Source organism: Amphiura filiformis, chromosome 16 (genome assembly GCF_039555335.1).
Source record: "Amphiura filiformis chromosome 16, Afil_fr2py, whole genome shotgun sequence".
NCBI lineage: Eukaryota > Metazoa > Echinodermata > Ophiuroidea > Amphilepidida > Amphiuridae > Amphiura > Amphiura filiformis.
The window spans coordinates 35,300,161-35,317,080 of record NC_092643.1 but is presented as its reverse complement, the minus strand read 5'-3'; the positions used below and the strand labels follow the sequence as shown (position 1 = coordinate 35,317,080).

Here is a 16,920-nt window from a genome sequence, read left to right as displayed (position 1 = left end):
TGTGAGTTATCTTCATTAGATAGCACTGTGGGTTATCATCAGTAGATAGCACTGTGTTATCTTCAGTAGATAATACTGTGTGTTATCTTCAGTAGATAGCACTGTGTGTTATCTTCAGTAGATAGCATTGTGTGTTATCTTCAGTAGATAGCACTGTGTGTTACCTTCAGTAGATAGCCCTGTGTGTTATCTTCAGTAGATAGCACTGTGTGTTATCTTCAGTAGATAGCACTGTGTGTTACCTTCAGTAGATAGCACTGTGTTATCTTCAGTAGATAGCATGGTGTGTTATCTTCAGTAGATAGCACTGTGTGTTTTCTTCAGTAGATAGCACTGTGTTTATCTTAAGTAGATAGCAATGTGTTTTATCTTCAGTAGATAGCACTGTGTGTTATCTTCAGTAGATAGCACTGTGTGTCATCGTCAATAGACAGTACTGTGCTATCTTCAGTAGATAGCATTGTGTTATCTTCAGTAGATAGCAATGTGTTTTATCTTCAGTAGATAGCACTGTGTTTTATCTTCAGTAGATAGCATTGTGTGTTATCTTCAGTAGATAGCATTGTGTGTTATCTTCAGTAGATAGCACTGTGTGTCATCGTCAATAGACAGTACTGTGCTATCTTCAGTAGATAGCATTGTGTTATCTTCAGTAGATAGCACTACAAAATCTTCAGTAGATAGCACTATGTGTTATCTTCAGTAGATAGCAGTGTTATCTTCAGTAGATAGCACTGTTTTATCTTCAGTAGATAGCACTGTGTTATCTTCAGTAGATAGCACTGTGTGTTATCTTCAGTAGATAGCACTGTGTTATCTTCAGTAGATAGCAGTGTTATCTTCAGTAGATAGCACTGTGTTATCTTCAGTAGATAGCACTGTATTATCTTCAGTATATAGCACTGTGTTATCATCAGTAGATAGCACCTTGTTATCTTCAGTAGATAGCACTGTTTTATCTTCAGTAGATAGCACTGTGTTATCTTCAGTAGATTGCACTGTGTTATCTTCAGTAGATTGCACTGTGTTATTTTCAGTGGATAGCACTGTGTGTTATCTTCAGTAAATAGCAATGTTATCTTCAGTAGATAGCACTGTGTGTCATCGTCAATAGACAGTACTGTGCTATCTTCAGTAGATAGCACTGTTTTATCTTCAGTAAATAGCAATGTGTGTTATCTTCAGTAGATAGCACTGTGTGTTATCTTCAGTAGATAGCATTGTGTTATCTTCAGTAGATAGCACTGTTTTATCTTCAGTAGATGGCACTGTTTTATCTTCAGTAGATAGCACTGTGTGTTATCTTCAGTATATAGCACTGTGTTATCTTCAATATATAGCACTGTGTTATCTTCAGTAGATAGCACTGTTATCTTCAGTAGATAGCACTGTGTTATCTTCAGTAGATAGCACTGTGTGTTATCTTCAGTAGATAGCACTGTGTTATCTTCAGTAGATAGCACTGTGTGTTATCTTCAGGAGATAGCACTGGGTGTCATCTTCAGTAGATAGCACTGTGAGTTATCTTCATTAGATAGCACTGTGGGTTATCATCAGTAGATAGCACTGTGTTATCTTCAGTAGATAATACTGTGTGTTATCTTCAGTAGATAGCACTGTGTGTTATCTTCAGTAGATAGCATTGTGTGTTATCTTCAGTAGATAGCACTGTGTGTTACCTTCAGTAGATAGCCCTGTGTGTTATCTTCAGTAGATAGCACTGTGTGTTATCTTCAGTAGATAGCACTGTGTGTTACCTTCAGTAGATAGCACTGTGTTATCTTCAGTAGATAGCATGGTGTGTTATCTTCAGTAGATAGCACTGTGTGTTTTCTTCAGTAGATAGCACTGTGTTTATCTTCAGTAGATAGCAATGTGTTTTATCTTCAGTAGATAGCACTGTGTGTTATCTTCAGTAGATAGCACTGTGTGTCATCGTCAATAGACAGTACTGTGCTATCTTCAGTAGATAGCATTGTGTTATCTTCAGTAGATAGCAATGTGTTTTATCTTCAGTAGATAGCACTGTGTTTTATCTTCAGTAGATAGCACTGTGTGTTATCTTCAGTAGATAGCACTGTGTGTTATCTTCAGTAGATAGCAGTGTTATCTTCAGTAGATAGCACTGTGTTATCTTCAGTAGATAGCACTGTATTATCTTCAGTATATAGCACTGTGTTATCATCAGTAGATAGCACCTTGTTATCTTCCACAATTTAACAAACAAAGCAACATGGTGAACAGCACAAAAGCAGCAGAGCTTATTTTGATAATTGACCAAATTTGAATAGATTGCAATATCAGTTTCCAGAAAAAAATAGCATTAATATTATTTTGTTTTACCAAATTAAACATTCCCCAATTAAACACCTCCAAATATGCATGTTTTGAGGCCAACATTGTGTGTTATCTTCAGTAGATAGCACTGTGTTATCTTTAGTAGCCAGCACTGTGCTAGCACTGAGGTATCTTCAGTACATAACACTCTGTGTGTTATCTTCAGTAGAGATCACTCTGTGTGTTATCTTAAGTAGATAACAATGTGATATCTTCAGTAGAAAGCACTCTGTAATCTTCAGTAAATAGCACTGTGTTATCTTCAGTAGATAGCACTGTGTTATCTTCAGTAGATATCACTGTGCTATCTTCAGTAGATAGCACTGTGTGTTATCTTCAGCAGATAGCATTGTGTGTTATCTTCAGTAGATAGCACTGTGTTATCTTTAGTAGCCAGCACTGTGCTAGCACTGAGGTATCTTCAGTACATAACACTCTGTGTGTTATCTTCAGTAGAGATCACTCTGTGTGTTATCTTAAGTAGATAACAATGTGATATCTTCAGTAGAAAGCACTCTGTAATCTTCAGTAAATAGCACTGTGTTATCTTCAGTAGATAGCACTGTGTTATCTTCAGTAGATATCACTGTGCTATCTTCAGTAGATAGCACTGTGTGTTATCTTCAGCAGATAGCATTGTGTGTTATCTTCAGTAGATATCACTGTGTTATCTTCAGTAGATAGCACTGTGAAATCTTCAGTAGATAGCACTATGTGTTATCTTCAGTAGATAGCAGTGTTATCTTCAGTAGATAGCACTGTTTTATCTTCAGTAGATAGCACTGTGTTATCTTCAGTAGATAGCACTGTGTGTTATCTTCAGTAGATAGCACTGTGTGTTATCTTCAGTAGATAGCAGTGTTATCTTCAGTAGATAGCACTGTGTTATCTTCAGTAGATAGCACTGTATTATCTTCAGTATATAGCACTGTGTTATCATCAGTAGATAGCACCTTGTTATCTTCAGTAGATAGCACTGTTTTATCTTCAGTAGATAGCACTGTGTTATCTTCAGTAGATTGCACTGTGTTATCTTCAGTAGATTGCACTGTGTTATTTTCAGTGGATAGCACTGTGTGTTATCTTCAGTAAATAGCAATGTGTGTTATCTTCAGTAGATAGCACTGTATTATCTTCAGTATATAGCACTGTGTTATCATCAGTAGATAGCACCTTGTTATCTTCAGTAGATAGCACTGTTTTATCTTCAATATATAGCACTGTGTTATCTTCAGTAGATAGCACTGTGTTATCTTCAGTAGATAGCACTGTGTTATCTTCAGTAGATAGCACTGTGTTATCTTCAGTAGATAGCACTGTGTGTTATCTTCAGTAGATAGCACTGTGTTATCTTCAGTAGATAGCACTGTGTGTTATCTTCAGGAGATAGCACTGGGTGTCATCTTCAGTAGATAGCACTGTGAGTTATCTTCATTAGATAGCACTGTGGGTTATCATCAGTAGATAGCACTGTGTTATCTTCAGTAGATAATACTGTGTGTTATCTTCAGTAGATAGCACTGTGTGTTATCTTCAGTAGATAGCATTGTGTGTTATCTTCAGTAGATAGCACTGTGTGTTACCTTCAGTAGATAGCCCTGTGTGTTATCTTCAGTAGATAGCACTGTGTGTTATCTTCAGTAGATAGCACTGTGTGTTACCTTCAGTAGATAGCACTGTGTTATCTTCAGTAGATAGCATGGTGTGTTATCTTCAGTAGATAGCACTGTGTGTTTTCTTCAGTAGATAGCACTGTGTTTATCTTAAGTAGATAGCCCTGTGTGTTATCTTCAGTAGATAGCACTGTGTGTTATCTTCAGTAGATAGCACTGTGTGTCATCGTCAATAGACAGTACTGTGCTATCTTCAGTAGATAGCATTGTGTTATCTTCAGTAGATAGCAATGTGTTTTATCTTCAGTAGATAGCACTGTGTTTTATCTTCAGTAGATAGCATTGTTGTGTGTTATCTTCAGTAGATAGCATTGTGTGTTATCTTCAGTAGATAGCACTGTGTGTCATCGTCAATAGACAGTACTGTGCTATCTTCAGTAGATAGCATTGTGTTATCTTCAGTAGATAGCACTACAAAATCTTCAGTAGATAGCACTATGTGTTATCTTCAGTAGATAGCAGTGTTATCTTCAGTAGATAGCACTGTTTTATCTTCAGTAGATAGCACTGTGTTATCTTCAGTAGATAGCACTGTGTGTTATCTTCAGTAGATAGCAGTGTTATCTTCAGTAGATAGCACTGTGTTATCTTCAGTAGATAGCACTGTATTATCTTCAGTATATAGCACTGTGTTATCATCAGTAGATAGCACCTTGTTATCTTCAGTAGATAGCACTGTTTTATCTTCAGTAGATAGCACTGTGTTATCTTCAGTAGATTGCACTGTGTTATTTTCAGTGGATAGCACTGTGTGTTATCTTCAGTAAATAGCAATGTGTGTTATCTTCAGTAGATAGCACTGTATTATCTTCAGTATATAGCACTGTGTTATCATCAGTAGATAGCACCTTGTTATCTTCAGTAGATAGCACTGTTTTATCTTCAATATATAGCACTGTGTTATCTTCAGTAGATAGCACTGTGTTATCTTCAGTAGATAGCACTGTGTTATCTTCAGTAGATAGCACTGTGTTATCTTCAGTAGATAGCACTGTGTGTTATCTTCAGTAGATAGCACTGTGTTATCTTCAGTAGATAGCACTGTGTGTTATCTTCAGTAGATAGCACTGGGTGTCATCTTCAGTAGATAGCACTGTGAGTTATCTTCATTAGATAGCACTGTGGGTTATCATCAGTAGATAGCACTGTGTTATCTTCAGTAGATAATACTGTGTGTTATCTTCAGTAGATAGCACTGTGTGTTATCTTCAGTAGATAGCATTGTGTGTTATCTTCAGTAGATAGCACTGTGTGTTACCTTCAGTAGATAGCCCTGTGTGTTATCTTCAGTAGATAGCACTGTGTGTTATCTTCAGTAGATAGCACTGTGTGTTACCTTCAGTAGATAGCACTGTGTTATCTTCAGTAGATAGCATGGTGTGTTATCTTCAGTAGATAGCACTGTGTGTTTTCTTCAGTAGATAGCACTGTGTTTATCTTAAGTAGATAGCAATGTGTTTTATCTTCAGTAGATAGCACTGTGTGTTATCTTCAGTAGATAGCACTGTGTGTCATCGTCAATAGACAGTACTGTGCTATCTTCAGTAGATAGCATTGTGTTATCTTCAGTAGATAGCAATGTGTTTTATCTTCAGTAGATAGCACTGTGTTTTATCTTCAGTAGATAGCATTGTTGTGTGTTATCTTCAGTAGATAGCATTGTGTGTTATCTTCAGTAGATAGCACTGTGTGTCATCGTCAATAGACAGTACTGTGCTATCTTCAGTAGATAGCATTGTGTTATCTTCAGTAGATAGCACTACAAAATCTTCAGTAGATAGCACTATGTGTTATCTTCAGTAGATAGCAGTGTTATCTTCAGTAGATAGCACTGTTTTATCTTCAGTAGATAGCACTGTGTTATCTTCAGTAGATAGCACTGTGTGTTATCTTCAGTAGATAGCAGTGTTATCTTCAGTAGATAGCACTGTGTTATCTTCAGTAGATAGCACTGTATTATCTTCAGTATATAGCACTGTGTTATCATCAGTAGATAGCACCTTGTTATCTTCAGTAGATAGCACTGTTTTATCTTCAGTAGATAGCACTGTGTTATCTTCAGTAGATTGCACTGTGTTATTTTCAGTGGATAGCACTGTGTGTTATCTTCAGTAAATAGCAATGTGTGTTATCTTCAGTAGATAGCACTGTATTATCTTCAGTATATAGCACTGTGTTATCATCAGTAGATAGCACCTTGTTATCTTCAGTAGATAGCACTGTTTTATCTTCAATATATAGCACTGTGTTATCTTCAGTAGATAGCACTGTGTTATCTTCAGTAGATAGCACTGTGTTATCTTCAGTAGATAGCACTGTGTTATCTTCAGTAGATAGCACTGTGTGTTATCTTCAGTAGATAGCACTGTGTTATCTTCAGTAGATAGCACTGTGTGTTATCTTCAGTAGATAGCACTGGGTGTCATCTTCAGTAGATAGCACTGTGAGTTATCTTCATTAGATAGCACTGTGGGTTATCATCAGTAGATAGCACTGTGTTATCTTCAGTAGATAATACTGTGTGTTATCTTCAGTAGATAGCACTGTGTGTTATCTTCAGTAGATAGCATTGTGTGTTATCTTCAGTAGATAGCACTGTGTGTTACCTTCAGTAGATAGCCCTGTGTGTTATCTTCAGTAGATAGCACTGTGTGTTATCTTCAGTAGATAGCACTGTGTGTTACCTTCAGTAGATAGCACTGTGTTATCTTCAGTAGATAGCATGGTGTGTTATCTTCAGTAGATAGCACTGTGTGTTTTCTTCAGTAGATAGCACTGTGTTTATCTTAAGTAGATAGCAATGTGTTTTATCTTCAGTAGATAGCACTGTGTGTTATCTTCAGTAGATAGCACTGTGTGTCATCGTCAATAGACAGTACTGTGCTATCTTCAGTAGATAGCATTGTGTTATCTTCAGTAGATAGCAATGTGTTTTATCTTCAGTAGATAGCACTGTGTTTTATCTTCAGTAGATAGCATTGTGTGTTATCTTCAGTAGATAGCATTGTGTGTTATCTTCAGTAGATAGCACTGTGTGTCATCGTCAATAGACAGTACTGTGCTATCTTCAGTAGATAGCACTGTGTTATCTTCAGTAGATAGCACTACAAAATCTTCAGTAGATAGCACTATGTGTTATCTTCAGTAGATAGCAGTGTTATCTTCAGTAGATAGCACTGTTTTATCTTCAGTAGATAGCACTGTGTTATCTTCACTAGATAGCACTGTGTGTTATCTTCAGTAGATAGCACTGTGTGTTATCTTCAGTAGATAGCAGTGTTATCTTCAGTAGATAGCACTGTATTATCTTCAGTATATAGCACTGTGTTATCATCAGTAGATAGCACCTTGTTATCTTCAGTAGATAGCACTGTTTTATCTTCAGTAGATAGCACTGTGTTATCTTCAGTAGATTGCACTGTGTTATCTTCAGTAGATTGCACTGTGTTATTTTCAGTGGATAGCACTGTGTGTTATCTTCAGTAAATAGCAATGTGTGTTATCTTCAGTAGATAGCACTGTGTGTTATCTTCAGTAGATAGCATTGTGTTATCTTCAGTAGATAGCACTGTGTTATCTTCAGCAGATAGCACTCTGTTATCTTCAGTAGATAGCACTGGGTTATCTTCAGTAGATAGCACTGTGTGTTATCTTCAGTAGATAGCACTGTGTTATCTTCAATAGATATCACTATCTTTAGCACTGTTATCTACAGTAGATAGCACTGTGTGTTATCTTCAGTATATAGCACTGTGTTATCTTCAATAGATAGCACTATCTTTAGCACTGTTATCTACAGTAGATAGCACTGTGTGTTATCTTCAGTAGATAGCACTGTGTTATCTTCAATAGATAGCACTATCTTTAGCACTGTTATCTACAGTAGATAGCACTGTGTGTTATCTTCAGTAGATAGCACTGTGTTATCTTCAATAGATAGCACTATCTTTAGCACTGTTATCTACAGTAGATAGCACTGTGTGTTATCTTCAGTAGATAGCACTGTGTTATCTTCAATAGATAGCACTATCTTTAGCATTGTTATCTACAGTAGATAGCACTGTGTGTTATCTTCAGTAGATAGCACCAACTTTTTTTTTAAAAATAATAATAGTACAATAAAAAGAATGCAAGGGCATCCCCCAATTAAACACCTCCTGCTGATGGTTATAGCTACTTTTTCAGTGGATAGCACTGTGTGTTATCTTCAGTAAATAGCAATGTGTGTTATCTTCAGTAGATAGCACTGTATTATCTTCAGTATATAGCACTGTGTTATCATCAGTAGATAGCACCTTGTTATCTTCAGTAGATAGCACTGTTTTATCTTCAATATATAGCACTGTGTTATCTTCAGTAGATAGCACTGTGTTATCTTCAGTAGATAGCACTGTGTTATCTTCAGTAGATAGCACTGTGTGTTATCTTCAGTAGATAGCACTGTGTTATCTTCAGTAGATAGCACTGTGTGTTATCTTCAGTAGATAGCACTGGGTGTCATCTTCAGTAGATAGCACTGTGAGTTATCTTCATTAGATAGCACTGTGGGTTATCATCAGTAGATAGCACTGTGTTATCTTCAGTAGATAATACTGTGTGTTATCTTCAGTAGATAGCACTGTGTGTTATCTTCAGTAGATAGCATTGTGTGTTATCTTCAGTAGATAGCACTGTGTGTTACCTTCAGTAGATAGCCCTGTGTGTTATCTTCAGTAGATAGCACTGTGTGTTATCTTCAGTAGATAGCACTGTGTGTTACCTTCAGTAGATAGCACTGTGTTATCTTCAGTAGATAGCATGGTGTGTTATCTTCAGTAGATAGCACTGTGTGTTTTCTTCAGTAGATAGCACTGTGTTTATCTTAAGTAGATAGCAATGTGTTTTATCTTCAGTAGATAGCACTGTGTGTTATCTTCAGTAGATAGCACTGTGTGTCATCGTCAATAGACAGTACTGTGCTATCTTCAGTAGATAGCATTGTGTTATCTTCAGTAGATAGCAATGTGTTTTATCTTCAGTAGATAGCACTGTGTTTTATCTTCAGTAGATAGCATTGTGTGTTATCTTCAGTAGATAGCATTGTGTGTTATCTTCAGTAGATAGCACTGTGTGTCATCGTCAATAGACAGTACTGTGCTATCTTCAGTAGATAGCACTGTGTTATCTTCAGTAGATAGCACTACAAAATCTTCAGTAGATAGCACTATGTGTTATCTTCAGTAGATAGCAGTGTTATCTTCAGTAGATAGCACTGTTTTATCTTCAGTAGATAGCACTGTGTTATCTTCACTAGATAGCACTGTGTGTTATCTTCAGTAGATAGCACTGTGTGTTATCTTCAGTAGATAGCAGTGTTATCTTCAGTAGATAGCACTGTATTATCTTCAGTATATAGCACTGTGTTATCATCAGTAGATAGCACCTTGTTATCTTCAGTAGATAGCACTGTTTTATCTTCAGTAGATAGCACTGTGTTATCTTCAGTAGATTGCACTGTGTTATCTTCAGTAGATTGCACTGTGTTATTTTCAGTGGATAGCACTGTGTGTTATCTTCAGTAAATAGCAATGTGTGTTATCTTCAGTAGATAGCACTGTGTGTTATCTTCAGTAGATAGCATTGTGTTATCTTCAGTAGATAGCACTGTGTTATCTTCAGCAGATAGCACTCTGTTATCTTCAGTAGATAGCACTGGGTTATCTTCAGTAGATAGCACTGTGTGTTATCTTCAGTAGATAGCACTGTGTTATCTTCAATAGATATCACTATCTTTAGCACTGTTATCTACAGTAGATAGCACTGTGTGTTATCTTCAGTATATAGCACTGTGTTATCTTCAATAGATAGCACTATCTTTAGCACTGTTATCTACAGTAGATAGCACTGTGTGTTATCTTCAGTAGATAGCACTGTGTTATCTTCAATAGATAGCACTATCTTTAGCACTGTTATCTACAGTAGATAGCACTGTGTGTTATCTTCAGTAGATAGCACTGTGTTATCTTCAATAGATAGCACTATCTTTAGCACTGTTATCTACAGTAGATAGCACTGTGTGTTATCTTCAGTAGATAGCACTGTGTTATCTTCAATAGATAGCACTATCTTTAGCATTGTTATCTACAGTAGATAGCACTGTGTGTTATCTTCAGTAGATAGCACCAACTTTTTTTAAAAATAATAATAGTACAATAAAAAGAATGCAAGGGCATCCCCCAATTAAACACCTCCTGCTGATGGTTATAGCTACTTACTGTTGAGGTCCTTCTTGGGGATTTCATCTTCACCAATAAAGAGGGATAAGATTTCCTTACAAAGATCTGGGAGAGATAACTTTGACCAGCTTTCTAATGTGTCCTGTAAAAGATTATAGATGTTGAAAACCATCAGTAAGGAGACAAGAAAAAAAATCAAACAAAAATCCAAACTGTTCTACATGCATACCTACCCAGATGTGATGCGATCAAGCAAAATGAGTCTGATGTCGATCAAAATCAAACTTCAGTTTTCAATCTCATTATATATGAGCCAATCTCAGAGCTTTATTTTGCTGAAAACCCCATCATAATTAGTATGGTTCCATATAATGCCCATTTTAGTGTTGCTCAGAACAATAAAATACAAAAGAAGTTAAATGCTATTATTGGTTAAATCTCAAAATCAATATTTCCGACATCCGACTCATTTTGCTTGATCACATCACATATGTGCATTTTGGGATTGGTTTGCAATAAAATTATCAAAAGAGCCATTTTCATCAGTAATTGGAAACTTTCTTTCCTGACGGACCATGTCAACAATGCCTAGGAAAGTTATTTCTTGCCTGGTAAAAGTACTATAATTTTTTATCATTTTATGCAATTCCTTTTCTCCAATAAAGGCACCAGATGAATCAGCCTTTCTTTTATGCGCTACTCTTTGTACTAATCAATCTCGGGCTGCTGGGAGTTCATCATCAGATGTAAACTAGTCTTTGTAATTCAATCTCCGATTATAGAGTGTTTTGATTTGTACCTTGGATAGTTGTGGAATAGTTTGTGGCATGTAGAGTCCCCCATCTGTTAAATATCCAGGAGAAAAAAGAGCTTGCTCAAAACTATCGCATCTCTTGTCATTCTGTGTGCTTGTGTACTTCATTATTCTGGCTTATAACTCACAATCTACAGAATAAAACAAACATTTTTAAATGTTTAAAATCAATCATGTGCTAAAACTGAACTAATCGCACGCATGTTCAGTGACAGTGTACAATGTACAGAACCACAGTCACTGCCATTAGCATTCTGAGCATGCACACAATTTGCCGTTTTGCAAATACGACCGACACCCTCAGTCGGTCAAAGTTAACAAGCATTACGGTACACACACAACTTTCACAATCAGTCTAGCATGAGCAGTGGCGTAACTAGGGTTGGTAGCGCCCGGGGCAAGAAACAAAATTGGCGCCCCTAACCCCCACCCAAGAATATCTTAGACGTGGGCAGTGGTGTAGCTAGGGGTTGACCCATAATTTTTATGTCAAAATGGGGGGGCCCTGAAATTTGTGAGGTCTGTAAAGGGGGCCCCAAAAAAGTTTTGCGATGAAATTGTTTTGCATCAGGCCCCCCTAACAAGTGTTTGTGAATGGTCCCCTATCATCATTCATGATTATCCAAATTTAAACATCAGCAGAAACACTAACCTCCCTCAAAGGAATCTAGCCTCAAATGTGAAACTATCATGTGTAAATTCGAGGCAAGAGCTTGAGTATTAATATTTTGCAGATTTCTTTTACAAATTAAGCGTACTGCAAACCATCCATCGTGTCTTATATTTTGCACATTGTCATATATGTACACGCTTGACTCTGTGCGTATATACACAATGGTATATTACCAGGGAAGTACCACCTACTGGCACGGAAGTCATTGTTTTACAGCGCTTAGAAGGAGTCAGGTTTGTAATACAAATCTAACCCTAACCTCCTTCTATCATGTCTATTAAAAAGTGCAGTAATACAGTATTTACCTACTGGCACTTCCCTGGTTTAACGCAGTCTTAATCTTGATGTGGCTGCTGCACAAATCGCCCATGGCTGTTGACGTGCAGTTCTGCATCATGCATTCCCCCACACCACTCCACACCATACATAAATTCTCCCAGTCACATTTCCCCAATATGAAATTTAAAAAAAGTAAAATTAAGTTTGGCAGAGGCGGGGTTCGAACTCACGGCGCACCGCTTTTGATACTCTGTGAGCCTAGCGCCTTAGATCGCTCGGCCACTTGTCTTGTTGGTATCCATTTGAAACTTATTTGAACATATAATCGCAACTTCAACATAGGCCTACCACGTGACAAGCAAAGGCAGAAAACGTACGGTACCATATTTTGGAATTTTATTTGCCTAAAAACATTAATGTGTCTTAAGGGCGTACTACACCCATATATTGGTTTGATTGGTCTAAAAAAATATTTTTTCATTTATAGCTAGGCGATATATGCACGGATCATGTGAAATTAAAAAATTATGAAAAACATCGTTTTCACCTATTTGTCTTAAAAGTTGATTGGTTGATAGGACGCTTATTCATCCCTTTTTAAGGGATTTTTTATTTAGCGAGAGCACGTAGTCAATCTTCATAGGGATGGGCGATACCAGCTTTTGGTACCCATTGTCGAACTAGAGCAGTCAGGGGTTTGGGTGAATTTGTAGAAAAAAAAAAAAAATGAAAAAAAAAAAAAAGAATAAATATTAGAAGAATATAAAAAAAAAACTGAAACGAAAAAAAAAATATTAAAATCAACAAATGAAAAATTGAAAAAAAAAAAAAAAAAAAAACGTGTGCAAAATGAAGATCTAATTGAAGCGATTTGGTGGACAATTTTGGCACTATTATGCCAAGGCCTATATAGGCTACTAGTGTAAAATTTTAGTTTGGCGGCCGAAAATTTGTGAGAGCCTTTCGTGGACAAGTTTCAAATTCCCTATTATCGTAGGCCTATAAATTGTTTTTAACATAAATCGGCGAAAGCAGAAGCGAAAATGGCCACTTGTATATCGACACGAGGGGAGGGTAAAATGAAGACTAAATTGAAGTGATTTGGTGGACCATTTTGGTACTAGTGTGTAAAATTTTAGTTTGAAAAAGCCGCAAATTTGTAAAATGATGGTCCATGAAACCTTCCTTGGACAAGTTTTCCCTGTAAGCCTATACCGCAAATTGGGCTTAAATTTGCAAATGTTGGAAGAAGAGCGAAAATGATCATATGTTTATCCACTACATGAGGGGGAGTCTGAGGGGATGTTCCCCCTGAGAAGTTTGAAAAATTTGCAAAATGAAGGTCGAATTGAAGCCATTGGTGCATTGTTTTTACACTACTATTTGAATCAATTGCTTTAAACAGAAAAAGGGCCTGAAATCAATTTGCAAAACTTGAGATTGGCAATTACTAAAGCATGCATAAATCGATGAAGTTGTTATGGAGTCCGTCTTAATTTTTGACTTTGGTGGCAAAATGTGAGGGGCCCTGCATATCGGCGGACCCGCAGTAATTTTCACGTGCTTTTAGGACGAGGACCCGCCTTCAAGCAATGCCTAGTCGCAGGCCTCTATAGGACCTACCGAGTTCCAATCGTCCCGACTGTGCGGTAATTTACACATGGGCCTACTCAATTACGTGCAATTTAGTTTCTCTCCTCCTTTCCTCCATTTCTCTTCTCTTTTCTCCTTTCTTCCCTTCTCTTCTCTTTATTTATTTATTTATTTGGGGGGGCGTCAGCCACCTGAATCGGCGCCGTAATTGTCCATGTGTAGGCCTATGTTGGGGATTGGAGGGGGGTACTGAGGCCTACCACATTTAATAACGAACTTACTTACTCTTTGTGGGATTTCGAATCGCAACACAGGTAATAATAAAACCAGTGGCAAACTTCACTTTACCAACAAGATACAACAACTTTACAACTTTCTTTTTAATTAATGAAACAAAGCTTATTTTTGACTCAGAGTTTAAATTTAAGATGCTAGCGAAGTCAATAACTTTGCACATTCTTGGGTTCCTTTGTTTCCACTCATGTTAAAAGAAGACATAAAACCTGATGATCAGCTGACTCTTTCTGTTGACAATTTAAGTTTAAAACATTATTAACACAATTTTTGTGTTGAAATTAATTGTAAACATTAAACAAAACCAATACATTGGCTATAGTTTCAAATCTTTCATAACATATAACCGTGGTGTTTGTAAAATATTTTGTAAAAGATTTGCAATTAGGCCTACTTTGATTGGATTCGAACATTGCAACTTTACAATGCTCAAGAACACGAAAACTTGGGTGTGTGAAACATTGTTAAAAATTGTATGAAATGAGGATTCCTAAGCGTAAACTAGTTTCTATACACTTTTAAATGTGAATGATAGGAGGTCTGTAGGCTAAAGGGGCCCCGAAAATTTTTGTGATGAATTTTTTTGCTTCAGCCCCCAGCAAGTGTTTGTGAACGGTCGACGGTCCCTATAGGCCTACCACACACAATTTATTCGCTACCTGAAGTCGCTAATAGAGAATGAAAGATTTTTATTTAATATTTGTTTTCAATTTTGAATAATTATTTTTGTTTTCAATAGGCCTACGTTCCATAAAAATAAAAGTATTGTATCGAAATTGACCGATACCAAAATGGTATCGAATCGCCCACCGCTAGAAAAACCAAATCATGGCGTCTGTACAAAAATGTATGCGGAAGTCTTTCGGCAAGCGAATACAGTGAGTTTCATGGATTTATACTGGATTTATAATGGATTTTCTTAAAGTGGAATGATTTCAGCATGCGGTACAGGTAAGTGACGAAACTGTTAATACACGTGAACTAGTAGGGTGTCCCATTTAGCTGTTACCATTGTGAACATACCGATTCACATTACAAATGCATTATAAATCATGTTTTGTAAGCTTCCCGTATTTCCTCAGAAAACTGAGCAAAAATTCACCTAATAGACTGAAAACCAAGGCATTTACTGTTCTTTAATTTCAACCTTATCAAACCTGAAACAAATATGCTGCCTTGCGAACACAAATTTTGCATATCATTGTCAACTAAAAGGGGGAAATAAGTTTAATTTCATTGATAACATGAAATTGATGCATATTAATGTTTTCAAAGCTGTGCATAATTAATTAATTTCCCCAAAAAATAATTTTTATACTTTTAGCGTCTGTCACAAATGCTTAACAAGTGTGAGTGATTGGATTAACGGTATCAATTCTGAAATTCTAAAGAAACTCGATTTTGTGAATCGAGGTCTATGTACCTCTTCCGAGCTTCTACCTTTAAAAGCATGTAAGCTACATTGATACCGATGCCACCAATAGAACGAGAAGATTTGCCCCTTCATTTTGCATACCACTTTGACCAATTTTTTTTTCTCATTTCTCCACAAAATGCAGAAAACCCGCAAAAAAATCCAATGGGTGTAGTACCCCCTTAATAGCGCTCAATTGTTGTTAACTGTGTGTTCTACATACAGAAATCCGACAATAAATGGGCCTCTACATGGACAATACATTATATCCGTTTTTTGACTCGCCGGACATGTGCGCTAGTACATCGTATATATACATATGTGTCAGTATAATACTATAGTGGAGACTTCCATTTGTCTATTTTTTCTTGTTTACACATTTGATGTTTTTATCATTTATATCAAAATTCCACATTAAACCTCAATTTTTTTTTCAGGAAAATAAAAGATTAGATTACCATAAAAACGAAACAGTAATCTTTGGCAGGGTCTAATGTAATTTTTACATAGAATTTTCAATGTTTTTTCTATCCTTATTCTTGCTCAATTAAAAAAATATTTTGGCGTATATAAAATTGAAATAAAATTCTCTGCTTCTTTAAAGGGATCTGGAATGAGCGTTTTAAGCATTTCGACAGTATTTTTTGTGGGACATGAGAGCACATCAGACATATCGAATTGCATTCTGAATACTGAAGAATGTCTTTCTGATATCAAATAATTTTCAGTTTTTGAAATTCACAATATAATACAAATTTTATGACAAATTATTAAAATTTAATATTTTTCACATTTTTGATATATAACAGTCCTTGAAGTAAATTTTAAATCTAATGATATACATTGTATTCTTAAAGTGTATGTAAATGGGAGGAAAAGCCGACGATCAATTGAACATTTTTATTGTGTATTTATTGTGGGACATTATTTTAAAAAAGGTAACCACGCTTCCCTAGAATGTGCAATAAATTAGCATTAAAAGTTTTCTTATTTTAGCAGCATTCCAGAAACACTTGTCGTTTGGCGAAAAGAGGAGTAGCATTCCCCCAGGCATGCATTAGGGGCTGTGCAATAATTATGAGCCCTGGGGAGGGTAAAATTGGGGGCAAGAAATTTTTGGCAAGCCAAAGGGGGGGGGAGCCATTTTTGGCGAGCCGAGAGGGGGTGGAGCGATTTTTGGCATACAATCTTGCGGCGCCTTTTAAATAAAATGCTCTAAAAGGGCTTAGGAAAACCGTGCAGAGTCGGATACGCTTATACATGTATATGCATTTTTCCTGCTCGCTGCGCTTCGCAACATGACATATAGACCATTTTAAAGTTTGCAAATTGGGATCCCAAAAATTTGGCATGTGCAAGGGGGGGGCAAAGATTTTTTTGGCGGGCGAGAGGGGGGCAAGCAATTTTTGGCGGGCCGAGAGGGGGGCAAGCGATTTTTGGCGAGCCGTTTGGAAATTTTACCCCCTCCAGGGCCAGGGCTCATAATTATTGCACAGCCCCTTTAGGCCCTTCACAATTGATTCTTAGTTTCCTGTTTCATGGTTGAAAACAAGGGATGAGGCGACTTTTAATTATTAATTATTAATTATCTATTATTTTCTTTATTTTAAAACAAGTGGTCGCATCCT

General features: G+C 36.6%; 1 protein-coding gene across 1 annotated transcript in view; it reads right to left on the bottom strand.

The window, feature by feature from the left end:
• LOC140135918 (threonine synthase-like 2) overlaps positions 1-16,920 on the bottom strand; it is a 31,532-nt gene that overhangs the window by 13,441 nt on the left and 1,171 nt on the right. The window contains exons 2-3 of the mRNA XM_072157594.1: positions 11,025-11,170; positions 10,265-10,367 (exon numbers count right to left, since the gene is read on the bottom strand). Coding sequence (XP_072013695.1) covers positions 10,265-10,367; positions 11,025-11,147 — 226 coding nt within the window. The 5' untranslated portion in view covers positions 11,148-11,170. The remainder of the gene's footprint in view (positions 1-10,264; positions 10,368-11,024; positions 11,171-16,920) is intronic.